Here is a 21,108-nt window from a genome sequence, read left to right on the forward strand (position 1 = left end):
GCTAATGGTCCAATACCTCATTAAAATAGAAAAATAAGATACCAAATAAGCGATCCCTTTTAATATCCATTACAAAATTGTTGCAAACTACAAAGTCTTATAGGCCCCCCAAAAAGAGCCCAAAAATAACACACACATATGAATTTACTATATATAACATATATATTGCTGTCATTTTTCTGCTATATATGGAGGATGTGATGCATTTGTGACGTCACAGCCTTGCAGTTAAATTGTTAGGAAAGAGGATGGTCAAACCTATATTTTTATATATTTTTTTGTATGATCACTCAAATATTTTATTATTTTAATTATATCTTTAAATTTATATTTTTTTAATTAATTTAACTTTTGTACTTTAATTCTTTTTGTGTGACAAGTTGAACTTTTGATTATTTCGATTACATATTTAAATTTGTATTTTCAAGTCAATTTACTCCATGTTCTTTGATCTTTTTTTTTATTTATTAATTTAAATTTTTTATTATTTTAATTACATTTTGGACTTATATTTTTAAGTCAATTTAAACTATATATTTTGACATAAATAGAGTGTAACGTATAATTTATCATATCACTTTATTTTTATGTTTACACATGATAAAAGTAAAGAGATTAAATTGACTTAAAAATGCATGTCTAGGAGTGTAATCGAAATAACAAAAAATTTAATTTGTCACAAAAAAAATAAAAATAAAAATACAAAGGTTAAATTGTGTCAAAAATTAAGTTTAGGGGTGTAATTAAAATAGTAAAAAATTTGAGTAATCATAAAGTCTGAAAGGTGATATTTGGCCAAAAGACGATATATATATATATATATATGTGTGTGTGTGTGTGTGTGTGTGTGTCTTTTTCACGTTGTTGGAATCAATTTGGTCCTTGCTTTAATCCTTATTAATTAATGAGATTAATTTGCTTGGAATTAACATTCAGCCATTAATGACTAGAAGAAGCTGATATTTGGCATTGCTTTGCATTATTCAGAAAGATGAGAAAGATTTATTATTAAATCCTCTATCTCCAATTATTAGCATCTCAATCAGCACTGCCACTGTTACAGAATGCTCAAACACAGTATTAGTACGATAATTAGGTGAGAAAATTAATTAAATTGTGAGAATGGGGGAAAGATTTAATGAATTAATTAGCTAGATAGAGGAGTTAGGTGAATTGGGATATACTCAGTCGAAGTTATATCTTCAAAATTCACGAGCTTGATTATTTTAAACTGGCTTTGAATCTATTAGATTGGGTAGAGATAGCATCGGGTTTAAATTTTTTGAAGATGTAGTGTTTTGGGATATTTTGCATTATTTTCGATACCTATGTGTTTAGTTATCTCGAGTTGGAGGAGAATTTGTTAAATCAAATCATAGATTTAGAGTTAATGAATAATCTAACAAACCAAATAGACATAGAAAACTTGTCAGAGAATATAGAGATGGTTATTGTCGACGTTCAATTTCAGCCGATCTCGATTCATTTTTTGGGCCGCGGTGAATAAGTCCAAGGTGTCAAGAAGAAGGAAACAAAGATCTCGGATGCGAATCGACACCATAATTTTTACGTGGTTTAGTCAGAATGATGCCTACTCCACGATCGTACTCTGATTATTCCTTCAGAATGGCGGTATTTGATTATTCTCTCTGTCCCTGCTCTTCATGATATCTACGATTCTTATTTATACTGAGCGACTTTTCCAATTTAGATAACATAAAGAAATACAATGATTGTATAATGGGAGACAAACAACCCTTATCGTCTATACAAAATCGGGAGTGAGATCCTCATTACGAGGGGCATGAGTTGTTGCAGATAAAGTGAATGAACCCTACCTCTGATTTCTCAGTAGTTTTACTACTTATGCGAGTTGATAGTTTTAGACCAGCGACCTGGGTGATACAGCGAACTGAGGGTTTTATAGCAAACCCGTTAGTCGATCGTCGAGAGCTCGCTAGGAGTTTTATCAGGAGCTCGCAAGGTGCTTGCTTTACGGGTTTCGGTGGTGTTTGGATTTTATTTGATGACGTCATCGGGGTCTTCCGAGTTCTGGGTGATTGGGCCGGCCCATTGGACTAAGCCTGGCCCATAAAGAAGTGATGCGGGAATAGCGTATAACAGTTATCTTTGAGAATTTTGAGCTTGAATGTCTCCGGCTATATATGTCGATAAACGAAGCTCGAATATTTGATATTAGGTTTCGGGAGTTAGATTTTTAAAACTTACCCTTTAAATCTAATTAAGCTGAACAAGATGATGTGTGTCATCTCTTGTCAAAAACAGACACATGAACAAGATGTGATTGGTTGATCTCTAGAGATAATTTAATTAATTTATTTCTTTGGATATTCCCCCCACCACTTCATAATCCAAAAGTTATAAAGAGAAATGTTATATCTATAAACAAGTATGATAAATAACTCTTATAAACTGAGATGACTTATATAAATTCATATAACGGTTCTACTCAATTCCTCATAATTTTTTATAAAATTAAGAGTAAATTATATGAAATCCCCTGCATTTAGAGTCATATGTAACTTACTCCGTGCTTTCAATTGCATAAAAAAAAACCCTTACACTTTTAAAATGTTCAATCAGTCACAATTTATTATTATTTTATATAATTTTATGTAATTTATTGGTTAATTAATGCAAATTTTTTTATTTTTTAATATATTAAAATTATGTATGTAGAATTATATATTTTGTACGTAGATTATTATACAAAATTATGTAAAATAATAACAAATTGTGACTGATTGCAATATTTTGAAAGTGTAAAGGATTTTTTTTGATGTAATTGAAAGTATATGGAATAAGTTGCACATGACCCTAAATACATGGAGTTTCATATAATTTACCCTAAAATTAACAATAAATCTACTTATTTTTGTTAATTTTAAATAAAATTATATATGCCATGTCAATTTATGACAATTATTTCTCGCTATAACATTTTTAAATTAAAATGATTGGATGCTTACACATAATTAAGTGGATTCCCATACGATTATATGAATTAATGACGAAACTATGCCAATTAGCACAATAATAGTCAATCCTTTCAAGCACAGAGAATTGAAGGTCTTGAAAAGATTTTAGAGATCGATCATAGGACAAGAAGAAGATCAACAAATTAACTTCCTAAATCACTAAATTATATATCCAATTATTAGTCGAAAACTAATTTGTAACTAAATTAATTAAAGCTCGTCATGTCTACCGGAATCCGATGCCGTCTCCATCATCTTCTCGGCTGTCTTGTGCACGGCTTCTCCGACGGCATCGGCCACCGACTTGGCTGATCCTCCGACAGTCTCCGCGCTCCTCTCGAAACTCTGCCTGGCTGCCTCTTTCATCCTCCCCCCGGCGCCGCCGCCACCTTCAGGCTCGGCTCCGTGCGTCTTCCTGAAACTATCGAACCCATATTCTAATTTTATTTTTTCTGGCTTAACAAGCCATCACTACCATATTACTCCATCTAAGTATACCCAAACATTTATATATATATATATATATATATATTAACAAATTTTAATGAGATTACAAACTCCGGAACTAATATTTTTAGATGAGGACCCTCCTTATAATAGATGCTAGATTGTTATTTAGTGGGTTTGAGTTGATGTCTTCTCCGGGAGGACTTCTCCCGGAGGATGTGCTGCCGTCTTTTTTAGCTAGGAAGGCTCACTCGAAGGCAAGGGCAGATTCAGAAATTTAGAACGTAGGGTCTGTAGAGGTAAAATAAGAGAAAAAGAATGAGAAGGCAGGAGCTGGTCTGTGACCTCCTCTTCTCCTTACACAGGGGCTGGTCTGCTACTTAAATAATTAATTTACATATATATATATATATATTTATGCAGGGACTGGGACTGGGGCTGGCACGGGCTGAAACCCAGTCCAGCCCTCCCTCATATCCGGCCCTACCCGAAGGAATGAACATGGAAGAAGAAGAAGAAGCTGTGTATGTGACACGCTGGAAGAAACTGAGAAGACTTTTAGAATCCCAATAAAATCTTTTAACTATTGTATTTATTTTCTGTTTAAGTTTTTGGCTATAAGTAGGCCTTGTATCAAAGCATTTAAAGGATTTCGGCAATATAAGAAACTCTTCCTCGTCATTAAATTTTGTAAACCCATGAATTACCTTTTCCTATCAGATTTGGGCTCGATTGAGAGAGAGAGAGAAGGGGGGGGCTTACTCAAGATCAGGGGGGAAAACTTGAGCCTGGAGTTGATAGACGAAGTATTTGAGTTTGTCCCAAGAGCTGAGAGAGGATCTGGCAACGAGTGAGTAGATGTCTCTGGCCATCTCAAGGGGAGATGGCTTCTCTTGTTGCTTTGGGGCCATGGATTGGCTTCCATGATCATCTCCCCTCACTGTGCCCGCAAATTCACGGGGCATCGCCGCCACCCACAAACCCAACACTAACAGCAGCGCCGCCGTCGTTCCTCCCCGGAACTTACCCATCGGTCGCCGGAGTTCACGATCATATGATTGGATCGATTTGGAGGTTTAGTTTTGGCAGTTATTCTTTCATGGCTTAATTAGTTAAAAGCAACTGGGACACGATCCATCTGAACAACCAAAACGTGGGGCTCGTATCTTGCTTCTAGGTTTCTTCGCATTTGAACAGTTCAAACCTCTCTGCATGCCTATGATCAGCGCATCCACTGCATGAAATCATCTTTTTATTCCTTTCTTTTTTTTTCCAAATCGATATTTTTATCTTATATTTTCAATTTTTTTTATGTAATTATCAGAACATTTATTATTTTAATTACACTATTATATAGATGTACCTAGCTATATCTTCGACTCAATTTAACCCTTATATATGAATATTTTTTTTTGTGTGGTAACTTGAACTTTTAATTATTTCGATTATACCCCTATACTTATATTTTTAAATCAATTTAATATATATACTTTTATGTGTAAAAAAAAGAGTAAAGTGATATGACAAAATACATATTACACTCTATTCACGTTAAAATATAATAGTTAAATTGATTTAAAAATATAAATTTAAATGTATAATTGAAATAATAAAAAATTTAAATAAACACGAAAAAAATATAAAAATGTAAAGAAAAAAAATATAAATATAATTTTTTTTCCTTAAAAACTTTTGATACATGCTTGTAAGGTAAATTAATTATATATCTCGTAAACTTTAATCTTTTTACTTAAAACATATCTTAAACTTTAAAATTTATCAAATTAGTTTATAAACTTTCAAAAATTAGCCATGACACTTTCATTGCTAACCTCATTAAATAAATTAACTACACAATCCTCTAAATTTGGACTTTTTGCTTATACACCCTTTGAACTTTATTTTTTTCATAAAAGTCCAGAAAACTTTTTGGAAAGGCCAAGACACCCCTACGGGGGAATGAAGTTAATTAAACTAATTTAAGGAGGTATTAGAGATCATTTTAACTTAATTTAGTTTAATTAACATTATTTTTTAAGGAATGGGTGTTTTAGCCATTTTCAAAAAGTTTAGTAATTGATTTAACGAAAAATAAAGTTCGTAAGTTGTCTAAGTTAAAATCTCAAAATTTAGGAGTTTACATTTAATTTATGTAACATCATTAATAACGAGGTATCTTACAACTAATTCAGGAAAATTTAAAGATATTTTTGAATAAAAAATTTTAAAAAAATGAAATAATAAAAAATACACATTGACAGGAGAAGTAATTTTGAAGAAAAAAAGTTTTAAAAAATAAAATAAAATTTGCAATAATCACCCTTAAAGTTTGATTAATTACCAAAACACCCTTACATTTCAAAAATAGCAATAATCTCTCTTGCTGCTAAATAAAACATCATCCTCTTTCCTATTTTCTCTTTTCATTTTTTTTAAAAAATAAAAAATAAAAAAAACAACCAACAACGACTATTATTGTGGTTGGTTCGTTGTTGGTTTGATGAAACTCGAATGAACATAGATTTGGGTTTTATTGAACCCATGTGTCGAATTTAGATGAGTTTGGGTTTGTCAAACCCAAAATAGAGAAAGAAAGGAGGGAAAAAATTTTACTGAGATGGTGGTGAAGGGAAAACGAAAAAAGATAAAAAAGAAAAATTAAAAATGAAGAAAGAGAAATAAGTTTTTGTGTAAGGGTATTTTAATTGTTTTTTAATATTTAACTAAAATTAATTAACGACACGAGACAAATTACATCAAAACATTAAATTTTAAAAATATTCATATTTTTTAAATTATTAAAATAATTATTGGGATGACCTCTCTGTGATCTCTGACGCTCGTGCCCCCGATTTTGATATTAAAATAATTCTTGCAACTATGGCGAACCTCATAGATACATCTATTTTTATAAATGGCCTAAAGTGCTGACTGTTGCTACTCGCGGGGCAACGACTCCCGCTTTTGAATGGGGACTCGCCTGGTCTGGTCTTGCTGTTGAGGCCGTGGTGATTGGACCTATGGCTTATTCTTAGAAATGGTGCGACGCTTCGGCCGAAGAAGCATGAGAAGGCAGGAACCTCCCGATTTCCACAATAATAAAAAAAAATCATTAATGTCGTGATATTTCACTTAAAAATATATTATATATTTGATTAAAATATATTAATCTATTATATATTTATAAAACATAAAACATCAATATATAAGAGTTCTATTATGTTATCTGCATTGAGTTTGTGGCACTACAAGAGTTTTGACTTTTTTCGGCGGTGAGAAAATCGCCGGGAAAAGTTAAAAAACTGCCGGTAAAAGTTTTACCGGCGGTTTTAATAACCGTTGGAAATACCTCCGTCGGAAATTCTTACCGGAGGATAAAAAACGCTGGAAAATATCTTTTACCGGCGGTTTTAATAAATCGCCGGTAAAAATAATAATACCGGCGGTTGTAGAACCGCCGGCAAATGAAATATTTTACCGACGGTTAAAAAACTTTTCCTGGTGGGTTAAAAGCGGCTTAGTAAAGTGATGAATATTTTTACCGGCGGTTTCAAAACCGCCGGTAAAAGTAAACCGCCAAAAAAAAAAAATTTAAAAACCTGTATATATTCATTATAAAAAAAAATATAAACCTGTATTGTAACAAAAAACCATGGCTGAACACATAGCAATTTGAACTCAGTAAAATGAAATACATAGCAAGCAGATAGTATTAAAACTAGAAATAGGTTGCCGATGCAATAAAATCAAAGCCAAAAGAATTAGGAACCACAGTGAAGTTCAATAGTGATGATAATAATTACCTCATTCAGAGTATCCAACTCTGAAATGGCCTCATCAAAAGCTTGCTTTGCAAGATGACAAGTCCTGACAGAAGCAGCTCATACATCAAATAAGACATTGACCAATTTGTACAGATTTCAATTAAATAGAATGCACTGCTAACCTGGTGAATTCATAATCTCATAATAAAAGACTGAGAAATTCAGGGCCAATCCCAATCGGATGGGATGTGTTGGAGGCAAATCAGCCTCTGCTGTAGCGGTAGCTGCTTGCAAGAACATTTAGTTAGAGAACATGAGAGAGAGAGAGAGAGAGAAAGAGAGAGCATCATTTTTCATGCCATGTCATTCAACAACTTTTAGCGTTTTATAAGTAAAAAAGAAAGGGGGGGGGACACAAAGAGCCACTGGAACCAGCCATATCTTAAATGGAAAACAAGCTGCATTTTGTAGCAAAAACCAGACACCAATTCCATACAATCAGCATTCAACATAATCCAGAGCGCTGAAAACCCAACTGTGAAAGAGCAAGGGGGAAGACAATCATAAACTGTAACATCCCGCTCGAGCGATAGGAAAAACTGGAACAACTTACCCTGATGGGCCTACACGAACTTCCCAGGGGGGTCACCCATCCTTGAATTGCCCCAAGTCAAGCACGCTTAACTTGGGAGTTCTTTGCCAACATTCAGCCCAAAAGGTATCCAGCTGGTGTTGTTTCCTTTCTTACACTATCCTCGATATATACTAACCTCTCTAGGCTCTCGGGGTATTACATTCTTCCCCCCTTAAGCGCATGACGTCCTCATCATGCGACCTTACAACTGGTCCCAGACCTTCTCCCCTTGGGGGCTGCCATCCTAGAAGCCTGCCAAAAGCCGCTCCTTGTACAGGCCCTCGAGCCCCGGCGCCACTCCTCGCCCTCATCGGACCGCTTTCGCCAAGGGTCAGCTCTGATACCACCTGTAACATCCCGTATCGAGCGATAGGAAGGATCGGAACAACTTACCCTGATGGGCCTACATGAACTTCCCAGGGGGGTCACCCATCCTTGGATTCCCCCAGGTTAAGCACGCTTAACTTGGGAGTTCTTTGCCAACATTCAGCCCAAAAGGTATCCAGCTGGTGTTGTTTCCTTTCTTACACTATCCTCGATATATACTAACCTTTCTAGGCTCTCCGGGTATTACATAAACAATGCTGAAAAAACAATGTTCCCAAAACACAATACCCAAAAACTAGTAGTGGAGCTGAAGCAACCCAAAAACTTCATTTAAACAGAAAGCAAAACAGCCAATCTGCTACATAGACACAATATCCACAATGCTTGATGAAGATAATAGTAATCCCTAATTTGAATAGGCTACACGAAGTCACAATCATAGACTTCTAATAAGTTTAACAATGTTCAAATGATCTCATAAGACAGTATTAACTTTATAGAATATTACAGGAAAAAAAAAACTTTATAGAACTCAGCACCAAAATTTTGGAATCTAGACCTATTTGATTTCATACTTATTAATGACAAGTCCAAAAATAAATGACTACTCTTTAATGTCCTTTTGAGTAGGCTGAGCATGGCATTGAACTAGTTACATTCCCTTCAATCTAATGATTCATTAATACATACTAGTGTTTCAAGTGTTTCAGGGCACTCTTCATACTGAATGGTAAACAGGTGATAATGCCAACAATAACCATAACAACAATCATAAGTTCTTAACAAATAAGTATTAATAGAAGTAATACTACTTTAGGCCTAACCAAGACAACACAATTTCAACCACTTCAACATTTTAATAAAGTCTAATAGTTTACCTAGTTAATAGAAAATCAATGGCAATGAATGTCCACAGAATCAATAGAACATGTGCATAAAAAATTAGCACATGTTTGAGGAGAGAGAAACATCTCAAATCAACCATAAGCTTACAATTTTCTTTAAACAAGATCAAAATAAAATAGTTTGCTGGCTCCAGGGAACACCTTAGGAGAGTGAGTCAGCAATGGACATCATTGGGATTAAGAAGCATCGAGTAATTCTATCTCTTCCTTCTTCTTTTTTAGTTATTATTATGGCCAAGACTCACATCTAATCGGTTTGAATACCCCAACACATAAAGGAGAGCCATAGGATGGGTGTGTGATAAAGGCTGGGTACCTACCACCCCTCGGCGCGGATAAACCACGGGTAAGATATTATAAATTTGAACATGAGTAAACAAAATTACAGAACAAACATATCTATTGACAAAATTATTGACAAGTCAAAGCCATCTGATTGCATAAAATGAAGAATAATCCATATAGGCATTCACAAAGCCTACGAGGCGCTATACAAACATTGGTGAAAGACACATTATGGTGAAAGACTTAATATCAGAAGCAATTCTAGCTCTGTCGAGAAGTATCTCAGCCAAAAACCCTGCCCTTCTGCTCTTAAAAATGTTAACAATAGTAACGCTATCTTTGGCAATAGGCGCCAGAAGGCATAGCATTATGACAACATTTTCAATTTTTACAATCGATTAATAAAAAAAAAACCCTAACCCCAATTCGGATAACGCCAATGCCTGAACAAAAATCAACACGTAATATTCACCCAAATAACTCAGATTCATAACATAAAGGCACGTATACGCGTGAATACACATAGAATTTCAGGGATTTGGAGGAGAATCTACCTGTTTCCGAAGGGAATCCCAAGAAGTGGTTGGATCCATGTTTGCGGAAGAAGAGAAAGGGAGCAACTGCGGATTCTTCTCCTTCCGGTTCCGAATCACGGCACAGCGCTTCGAATTGCAAGGAGCAGAACGAGATCGCCCAGTTCTCAAGAATTTCGAGAGAGGCGCTCTCGTTGGGGAAGAAACGAACCAGTCATCAAAGACCACGAATTTGCTACCATTATTAATCAATCAATAGACTAATTAATCTGGTTTACCCACCAGTAATGACACCAAAAAAAAAAAAAAAACAGTAGTAGTTGTTACCATACCAAATGGAGCAGCAGGTAGCAGCGATCAAGCGAGACGAGAGCGAGGGCAGTGAGTGAGCAAGAGCGATTGAGAGGCAGTCAGGTAGCGAGGGCAAGCGCGACTGAGAGTGAGCAAGCGAGGGCGAGAGCGACTGAGCGTGAGTGAGTGAGCGACATTCAACGGCGAGAATGAGCGAGAGAGACACAGCGAGGCTCGAGCGAGAGGAATTTTGGGGGTTAGGGTTTGCAGAGGGAAGTTTTGGAAGAGAAAGGGAGGAAAAGATTTGGGCGCGGGCGGGGGATTTTAGGGGATTTATATAAGTCATATCCCCGGCGGTTTCAAAACCGCCAGGGATTGGTCTAAATCACCAGCGATTTTTCAAACCGCTGGGAATGGGTCTATATTCCCAGCGATTTATAAAAACCGCCGGAGATATCTGTACCATAGCCAGCGGTTTTCAAAATCGCCGGTTATTGTGTTAAATCCCCGGCGGTTTTGTAAACCGCCGGGAATTGTAGTGTTTTCTCGACGATTTCTCAAACCGCCGGGAAAAATTCGCCGGCAATACCAATTTTTCTTGTAGTGTGGGGGTGAGACCCATGCCCGTCCTCTCATGTTTGCCCAATGTAGACATATGTTATATTGCTCGATCGGAGCAATATAATATATTTTTAATATATAAATACAAAATTATTATATTATTTGTATCAGATAACATAACGTTTGTCTGACGTAAACAAAAAGAAGGCATGGGCCCCACCTCTTTCACCCTTCTATATGCCCACATTGATCAAATCAAGAAAAGAATATTTCTTACTCTCAGGGCATAGGTCAAATGGTTGGATGAACAATATATCGATGTCAATTTGATAGGTTGTGAGTTTAATTCTCGTTTTATACAAGAATCAAAAGTCCAACTTTAAATTTATCTACTTTAACATAATCAAGGGAATAAATATCAAGAACTATACAAGAACAATCATCTCAATAAGAGAACATTTCAACATTATAATTAAAAATCACATCATATGCGATAATCATTAATCACGAGTTGGACATATATATATCTATAATAATCAATCATCTCATAAATGCAAAAGTTGGTTGGAAGATGGCAGTTATAACAGCTAGCATTAACAAAATTTAATGCAATGCAAAAATGAGGCAACGTGACACTTAAATTTGACTTCATTTAGATATTTAGTTATCATATTTTTATAAAATTTATATATTAATATATTATATTTTATAACACAATAATATACATTATGTGACCTGAAAAAAAAAATAGAAAAAAGAAAGAATAAAAGAAGAATCGACCGATAATGATATTTCCTTTTGCCTTTTTCTTTGTCTTTGACTGTAGTCCTTGCTTTGTTGACCCAAAATGAAGAATCGAGTCTTCTGTTGATCATCGTCGTATTGGTCTCGATTTTTTCTCTTTACTCTGATCGACGACTCACGAGTTGCAACCTACCTATCCTTTGCCTTTTTCAATCGGCGACGTGCGATTGATCTATCTTTCTTTTTCCTCTTTGTTTCGACTAGTGACCCGTGAGCCACAAACCATCCATCCCTCCATTTCTTCTTTGCTCCGACCAGCGACTTGCAATTGACCCACCATTCTCCATCCTCTTTGTTTCGACCGGTGACCCACAATCTATCTATTGGTGAGTTTGAAATCTGATAGTCGCTAAGTGTGATATTTTGTTACTTTGTTTCAGGTGTTTAATGACACCTCTATTACACACTTAATGCTAGCTAACTAGATAATTATATAGTTAATAGGTGTAAATTATAAATATTAAATATTTAATAGATCAGATTTACAATTTAGGAGATGATAGGCTTTTTATGTAAAGTTCGGGTGAGAAAATATGTGTTTGGGTATTTTTAAATGACTCATAATCTGCGGGCCATTAAATAAAAGTTTAAAATTTATGTAGCTAACTCACACTGCCATTTCATTTCATGGATAAATATTTGATATTTTTTTGTTTTTAAAAAAATGTAATTAAGCAAACATAAATTCAATATTTTTTGAATAATTGATTTTTATTTTTATATTAAAAAAATTAAAAATAAAAATAAAATCCTATGAAACATGGCCTTTGTGGAGGCCATGAACTCTTCATTGAGTGGTACTACACCTCATGAAGTGAACGTAAAGTGAACTTATGATCCATGAAAATTTGTTGGGAGTTCCATTTCAGTATTTTTGAAATGTTTTTATTTTTAAAATAAATGTTTTCAAATTATTTTTTTAATTTTAAAATTTTTTGTGGCTGTTTTATAATATTAAAAAATATTAAAAATACATTTCCAATTTAAAAACACATTTTCATCCATGAATTGAGATGAATTTTTTTAGTCTTTAATTCAAAATTTTATTTTTTTTCTAGAATTTGTTTGAATGTATTATAGAATTTATGTTTATTTTACATTGAATAATTATTTTTTTATATTAAAAAAATTATATTTATAAAAGATCTCTTTATTTTTTTTATTTACGTATTTTCTTCACATTTTTATTTTTTATTTTTTAAAAAAAAATAATATTTCTCTATTTTTATTTTGTATCGTATTTGTTTTTTTTATTTTTATTTTCATGTAATAAAAAAGTAAATCAATAAAAAAACGTGTCAAATTTATGTCCTTAAATAGCATTTCGAATTTATTTTAGTTACCTTCCCTACACATTACCCACTCAAATTTAATATTTAAAGTTGTGCCAGTAAAGTCGGTTTTTAAAATATCTTTTTCCATTTTTATTTACGTTTCTGGTATAATTTTTTATGATGAAGTTAATTTCAATGCAAGCGGCCAAGATGACAACAGTATATAATAAATTATTTATTTTTTAAATTTTACACTTTTATACACGTACAATATAAAGTCAATGAAAATCCATGATTGTGTCACTTGAATAATTAAATCTCGACCTATGTGTCTCTCTTGGGTGTAAAATGGTGAAATTCCTTATTTTAAAGGCCTTTCACATACTGTTTCATGTATGTGAGAGGGGTTAATCACGGTACATAACAGCACACCAAGTAGGAGGTACAATACATGGTGCCCACAAAGAGCCACCCCTATAGGAGGGTGAAACTCCCACACTACGGCTGTCATGACTCGAACCTATATCATTGGGTGTAATCTGCTACCTGAGAACCAACTGTATTACGCTCGTGAAGACGACCTATGTGTTTGTCTTGACAAGAGGTTTGGGCGTAGATTTAATGATTTGGGAAGAACTTTTTGCCAAGGATAATCTTAGATGAATAAACTAATGGACAACTCTAAGGAAATTACATATTTAACCCTTATTTGTAAAAGATAACTTTACTCTTAACCTCTCAGTCTCTCTTTCACTCTCATTTCTCACTCTCTCTTTAGAAACTCCATTATTGCAATTTATTTTCTTTCTTATACTTTCTCTCTTACCTCTTTTTGCTCGTTCTTGTCATCTGTAGCCATTGAAGCCCCCACCGATGACTCCATCTCTTTTTTTCTCTTTTTTTCTTTTTCTCATTCCTCTATCTCTCTTATTGTTTCTTGTCGTCGTTGCCACAAATGTAGTTGCCTACGCTGATGTCCGCCGCCATCAACGCAGCCGTCGATGCCTCCATCTTCTCTTTTTCTGGATCTTCTGTCGATTCTCTTCACCGTTCGTCGTTCGTCGTCTGTCTCCACTGTTCCAACTTTTCTTTCTCTGGATCTCTGTTAAACCAACATATATATAAATATATAATATATGATATTATATATTACTTGCATATTATTTATTTTCTTACCTATTTATATTAATTGTATAAATCTAAAATATGATATTATTGTTTTGTTTAACTTTAAATATGATTTTGATTTTTGTAAAATATAATATTAAGATTTTGTACAACTTTACATATAATTTTTGACCTTTCAATTCAAGCAACATAAGTAAATAATAACATAAAATGTATATAATTATTTATACATAAAAGAATTATAAAATACATAAAATTTTATGTTTTGCATGAATGATAAAGAAAAAAAATATAATTGGAATTATAAATTATGTAAACTTGTTATTTTGATCAAGTGGAGAATAGTGGACAAAGAAAAACAAATTTGTTTGATGCAACTCTCATAGACACATTTGGCTTTTCATGGTGTTCCTTTAACACCATTTTCTTATTTTTTTTTTACCTATTTTGTTAGTTTTAAAAATTTTAGCTTATAAGATATTGAAACTTTTAAGAGTATAGTTTGACTTACGATTTTTTAAAATTTATTTTGTAATTTTATTTTATTTTTTAAGTTATAAAATGCAAATCAAGTATAAACCATAATATTATAATATTTATTTTTAATAAAAAGATATATTCTTATATCCATCCCAATACAATTATATTTCTTTTGTTTATTATTCATACAAAATATAAAATTTTAAGTATTTTTTAATTATCTTATATACAAATAATAGTAAAAAAATATATTTTAACTCAAAATATATTATTTATTTTTATTCTTGTTTAATCTATATTTTTGTTTAAAAAATATGTATATTTAACCCAAGTTATATTCAAATACATTTTTAGTAAATATATTATATATTTATATATGTGTAATGGCCGAGAGAGAGATGAGAGATGGAGGTGTGGGTGGCGAATGACGGAGGCGGACGATAGAGACGTCGATAGAGATGGAGGTGGACTGTGATGGAGGATTCGAATTTGTCGGCGAGAATGAACAGAGAGAGAATAAGGCGAGAGAGGGGGAGATGGGGGCATTGGTGATGGAACGACGGAGATGGAAGATAGAGGTAAGAGAGCGGAAAGGAAAGAGTGAGGGGGTGGGGGGAGGAAGGATAAAAAGAGTACAAAGAAGAGGGCATGATTTTGGTTGGACATTCAAACATTTAAGTTTAATTTATTATAATATTTTGATATCAAAATATCACGAGAATGTAAAGTTATCTACCGAGTTGTCCAAGCTTTTGAGCTTGCAACAGTATCCTTTTGGCAAAATCTAATATATGGTCAAGTCAGATTCAGAGTTAGATCCGGAATCTCTACTCGAGCATGTATCCCCCACCCCTAGCTAGCGAGTTAGTCGGCCTTAATTAATAAGATTAACTTTCATCCGTACAGCTTGAAAAGGAAGCCGTGGAAGGCCAAGCCCAACCTCTGACCGATCATATGATCATGTATATATATATTAAGGGTCTCAACTGATCAATAAGATGAAGGGCAACTAGCTAGGCTGGGGAAATCCAATTCCGATATATTATTATTCTTGAGGAATACTATATTATGGCATTGCTGCACTACTATGAAATCCTTTTGGCATTCATGAGCTTTCTTTTGATTTTTCTTTTGGCCAACCAAGATGGGATTCCAGTAAACTGGCCAATTCTTGGGATGCTTCCGGGTCTTCTTATTCGGATCCATAGGATTCATAGTTGGATAGCTGAAATCTTGCCTAAAGTTGGGGGTACCTTTCTTCTCAAAGGTCCTTGGTTCACTTCCATGGAAGTGTTATGCACTGTTCTTCCTGCTGATGTCCACTACATCATGAGCTCCAACTTCTCCAACTTCCCCAAGGGTCCTCAGTTCAAGGAGATGTTCGACATATTGGGAGATGGGATTTTCAATTCCGACGGAGATGTATGGCAGGATCATCGGAAGGTTGGGCAGCTGTTCGTTAGTCACCTCAAGTTCCATAGGTTTTCCGGGAAGACCAGCCGGGATAAGGTCAAGAAAGGGCTGGTCCCGGTGCTTGATCATGCGTCCGACCTAGGCCTAGTTGTGGACTTGCAAGACGTGTTCCAAAGGCTCACCTTTGATACCACCTGCATGTTGGTCACTGGCTATGACCCTGGATGCTTATCTCCTGAACTCCCTCGAGTTCCATTTGCAGATGCCATGGATGATGCTGAGAGAGTCATATTGCTTCGCCATGTAGTGCCAGAAAGCATTTGGAAGTTGCAAAGATGGCTTGGGATTGGATCTGAGAAGAGACTCAAAGATGCTTGGGTAACACTTGATCATGTCATATTGAAGTATATAGCGAAGAAGAGAGAAGAACTGAGCAAAGGGATCAAATCACAAGAAGATCAAGAGGAAGGGGTTGATCTCTTGACATCATATCTAACTACAAAAGATGAGACAATCATGGGATCATTCAAGTGTGATGATAAGTTCTTGAGAGACACTACTCTGAGCTTCTTCATTGCAGGAAGGGACACTATCAGTTCAGCTCTCACATGGTTCATCTATCTGGTTTCAACCCACTGCTCTGTTGAAGCCAAAATCATAGATGAACTCAAATCAGTTGTCCCAGAAAAAGAACCCAACAAATGGAGGCTATTCACTTTAGAAGAGGTGAACAAGCTAGTGTATCTGCACAGTGCTATCTGCGAAGCTTTGAGGCTCTACCCACCCGTTCCATTCCAGCACAAGGCACCCCTAAGGCCGGACACACTTCCAAGTGGTCACAGTGTTCATCCGAAGACGAAGATATTGTTCTCTCTATATGCAATGGGGAGAATGAAGTTTATATGGGGAGAGGATTGCTCAGAATTCAAGCCAGAGAGATGGATCTCCGAGCAAGGAACAATCAAACACGAGCCATCATACAAGTTCTTGTCCTTCAATGCAGGGCCCAGAACTTGTATAGGCAAAGAACTGGCTTTCAACCAGATTAAGGTGGTGGCAGCAGCCATAATCTACAACTACCGTATTCGGGTGGCGGAGGGCCACCCTGTGACTCCTAACGTTTCCATAATTCTGTATATGAAACACGGTTTTAGGGTTAAAATCACCAAAAGATGGCTCGGAGTTGATAGTAGCTAGTGTTTGTCGATTTGAAAGTTTATTTTGTGTTAAATCTTGTTATTATTATTATTATTTTTTATAAAGGGTCTTATGGATGTACATGTATTGTCTTTATTTGTATTTATTTATAAAGATTGCGAGTACTATTAGGCGACCTCAAAGTCTTTAAGCATTATCTATCACGAATCCCTAAATAAAGGTTTTAGAGACTATTGAATGCATTCTCATCACATCACAGCAAACCGTGAAAAGACTCTTAAGAAAGTCTCTTGTCAGCGAGCACCCAAAAGTGATCGACTAATTCTAGCCCACAAATTTACTTTCCATAGTTCATTCCCCATCAAATTTTTTAATAATTTTAAAATTTTTATTTTACTACCACAACCTGCGTACAACTCTTTTTCTTCGACCACCAATCATCCTCTCGTCTACTTCTTTCTTTCCCATATAATATACACAGACAAGCGCGTACACACACATATATATATATACATGTGCAACGGCCATGACGATCGACTCACCACCATCAAAGATGCGCGCACACACTCTTACTCTCATTCTCTATGAGATGGTCACGAGATGGGTCAGCAATGTTGGCCGATCCACTGTGATCGGGGGGGTTCCAAGAGCCTTTGATGGGCATGGGTCGGGGACACACACACTTTATCTCATATCTACTTTTACTCACGACCAATCGCAATTTGGCCATCATCGTGGCTGATGGCAGCCACAATGCCACCATAGTCGTCGAGGGAAATCGCTGAACCCCGATATTCAGGAGGTCTCTAAACCCCAGGGTTTGGGGTTTTGACTCGAACCCCTGAACCCCAAGGTTTAGTGGTTCCCCGAATCCCATCACTTTGATCGTGGTGGGTCAACTGTCATGGCGGACCCACCTTGGCAATGGCAATGGGTCGGTCGCCATTACCGACCCACTTCACGATCATCGCACACGAAAAAAGAGAAAATATATGTGTGTGTGGGTCAGTCATGGTGTTGGTGGATTGATAACCATGGTCGTCGTGCGTGTGTGTATATATATATATATATGTATATATGTGTTATGGTGCGGAAGAGAAAGAGAGGTGAGGCGGCGATCGGTGGATGGAGGAGAGAGTGGGTTGTGGGGATAAAATAAAAATTTTAAAATTATTAAAAAATTTGATAGGGGTGTAGGTTGTGGAAAGTAAATTTGTATGTTGTGAATAGAATTTTTTAAAAAAATCATTAGAAGAATATTTTTTAAAGGTATTCAAATAAAATTATTATTTAAATACATCACATCAATAAGAAGAGATGTGGATGATATATATTACTATTGGTGGTCCATTTATTTATATTTTTATTTTGTAAAAAAAACCTTACGTCCAAATAAAAATAACTGTAAGGTAAGTGTAAAAATGAAAGAAAATTCGGAAGGAAACTGAGATGATAGGGGAAGAGCGACGCATTATCGTTAGTTTGTTGTCGGTTTGTCTTTACAGGCTGGAGCTCCGTCCCAGCTGCAGCTAGCTAGCACGCCCCCCCGCCCCCACCCACCATTAATCCCTCTCCTCTCCTCTCCTCTCCTCTCAGTACAGTTGCAGAAAGAGACACAACATCTCCTCTCAGTACAGTTGCAGAAACAGACACAACATCTGACCTTTCTTTGTCCACACCTAAATTCTGGTTCGTGTATTTTTAATTATTTTTTTTTTGTCTTCATTCGAATATATCTGTATTTTTTATTTAATTTAATTTTTATATTTTAACTTTTTTTATAATTTAAAATTTTTATTATTTTAATTATATATATGTAGTTATATTTTTAGTTAAACTTTTTATTATTTTAATTACATCTTTATATTTACATTTTTAAGTTAGTTTAAATTTTATATTTTAATTAATTGTTATATGATAATTCAAATTTTTCGTTATTTTAATTATATCTTTGAACTCCTACTTTTAAGTTAATTTAATTTAATTCTTATATTTTTATGTATAAAAAAAATATAAAATGAGAAAAGTGTATAGATTAAAGTACATAGATTAAAAAATACAGATAGATACAGTAGTGTAATTAAAATAAAAAAAAGCTTAAGTTGCTATATGAAAAAAAATATTAAAATATAAGATTAAATTGATTCAAAAATACGCATCTAATAATATAATTAAAATAACGAAAAATTCCAATGATTATATAAAAAAATGTCAAAGTATAAGAAAAAAAAAAATATAAATTTGGCCACTTGCTTTAGACCACATAAATGGGTACGTGTTAGCGGGGATTTGATATTTCCTATCCTAGGCAATGGTCATGGCATTGCTGGGCTGCTATGATATTCTTTTGGCCTTCATAAGCTTTGTTTTGATTTCTCTATTGCTGGGTAAAGGAAATGGGATCCCAAGAAACTGGCCGTTTGTTGGTATGCTTCCTGCTCTTCTTCTTCATGTCCATGAGATCCACAGTTGGTGCACTCAAATCCTAGCCCAAACTGGGGGTACCTTTCTCCTGAAAGGCCCTTGGTTCTCTTCCATGGACTTGCTCTGCACTGCTCAACCCGCCGATGTCCACTACATCATGAGCTCCAACTTCTCCAACTTCCCCAAGGGCCCTCAGTTTCTGGAGATCTTTGACGTCTTGGGAGATGGGATTTTCAATTCCGACGGAGAATCCTGGCATGATCAGAGGAAGGTTGCGCGATTGTTCATTAATGACTGCCGCTTCCATCGGTTTTCCAAGAAAACCTGCCGGCGAAAGGTTGAGACAGAGTTGGTCCCAATGCTTGATCGTGCCTCTAAACTAGGCTTAGTTGTGGACTTGCAAGAATGGTTTCAAAGGTTCACATTTGATACCTCTTGCATGTTGTTCACTGGCTATGACCCTGGTTATTTATCTTCTGAACTCCCTCAGGTTCCGTTCTCAAAGGCCTTGGATGACACCGAGGAAGCCCTATTGCTTCGCCACGCAGTGCCGAAAAGCATGTGGAAGTTGCAGAAATGGCTTGGGGTTGGACACGAGAAGAGACTCGATGATGCTTGGGAAACCCTTGACCGTGTCATATCTGAGTATATATTGATGAAGAGAGACGAATTGAGCAAAGGGATCAAATCACAAGAAGATCAAGAAGATGGAGTTGATCTCTTGACATCATATCTGATTGCAGAAGATGAGACAGTCATGGGATCATTAAAATGCGATGATAAGTTCTTAAGAGACACCATCCTAAATTTCCTTATTGCAGGAAGAGACACTACTAGTTCAGCACTCACATGGCTTATCTATCTGGTTTCAACCCACCCCTATGTTGAAGCCAAGATCAGAGAAGAACTGGAATCAATTGTGCCAACAGATGAAGCTAACAAATGGAGGCTATTCGAGGTAGAAGAGGTGAACAAGCTAGTGTATCTGCACGGTGCTATTTGCGAAGCTTTGAGGCTCTACCCCCCAGTCCCATTCCAACACAAGGCGTCTCTAAAGCCAGATATACTTCCAAGTGGTCACAGTGTTCATCCGAAGATGAAGATACTGTTCTCTCTATATGCAATGGGGAGAATGAAGTTTATATGGGGAGAGGATTGCTCAGAATTCAAGCCAGAGAGATGGATTTCTAAGCAAGGAACAGTCAAACATGAACCATCATACAAGTTCTTGTCTTTCAACGCAGGACCCAGAACTTGCATAGGCAAAGAAGCGGCCTTTAACCAAATAAAGGTGGTGGCGGCAACCATAATCCACAACTACCATGTTCGAGTGGTAGAACGCCACCCTGTGACTCTTAATGTTTCCATAATTCTCTATATGAAGCACGGATTAATGGTTAAACTGTCCAAAAGATGGGCCTAATATGATTGTTGCTTAGGAAGCTTATCTTGTGTTGTATGTTACCAATAATTAACTCATATTAACGAAGGTTTATCACCATCGAATTTTACAGTCTTATCTGTGGTGTGGCGATGAGATTCAAGGGACCACGGCCCATATAAAACCCAACTAATAGACCCAAATCAAGGCTAAGATTGGAGGTGGTCCAAACCAAGCCTATAAATACAAGAAGGTTCGTGTCGCGGCTGACAACCAAATACGAATCACAAGATATGGTAG

The 21,108-nt window shown here is 35.4% G+C and overlaps 3 protein-coding genes across 3 annotated transcripts; 2 read left to right on the forward strand and 1 right to left on the reverse strand.

Moving 5' to 3' along the window:
- Window positions 1-3,209: 3,209 nt before the first annotated feature.
- Window positions 3,210-4,477, reverse strand: LOC127799868 (uncharacterized). Its single transcript, XM_052334084.1, has 2 exons — window positions 4,209-4,477; window positions 3,210-3,420 (listed from the first exon to the last, which is right to left on the reverse strand). Exons 1-2 carry the CDS (start codon window positions 4,475-4,477, stop codon window positions 3,210-3,212), a joined length of 480 nt encoding a protein of 159 aa, XP_052190044.1.
- A 10,772-nt stretch (window positions 4,478-15,249) lies between these two features.
- LOC127798875 (alkane hydroxylase MAH1-like) lies at window positions 15,250-17,207 on the forward strand. Its single transcript, XM_052332514.1, has one exon. The coding sequence runs from the start codon at window positions 15,501-15,503 to the stop codon at window positions 17,040-17,042; it is 1,542 nt and encodes a 513-aa protein (XP_052188474.1). The 5' UTR covers window positions 15,250-15,500; the 3' UTR covers window positions 17,043-17,207.
- Window positions 17,208-19,274: 2,067 nt separating this feature from the next.
- Window positions 19,275-20,933, forward strand: LOC127799340 (alkane hydroxylase MAH1-like). Its single transcript, XM_052333284.1, has one exon. It carries the CDS (start codon window positions 19,315-19,317, stop codon window positions 20,848-20,850), a length of 1,536 nt encoding a protein of 511 aa, XP_052189244.1. The 5' UTR covers window positions 19,275-19,314; the 3' UTR covers window positions 20,851-20,933.
- The last annotated feature ends 175 nt before the right edge of the window (window positions 20,934-21,108 follow it).

The sequence above is a fragment of the Diospyros lotus genome, chromosome 4 (assembly GCF_014633365.1).
Source record: "Diospyros lotus cultivar Yz01 chromosome 4, ASM1463336v1, whole genome shotgun sequence".
Lineage (NCBI taxonomy): Eukaryota > Viridiplantae > Streptophyta > Magnoliopsida > Ericales > Ebenaceae > Diospyros > Diospyros lotus.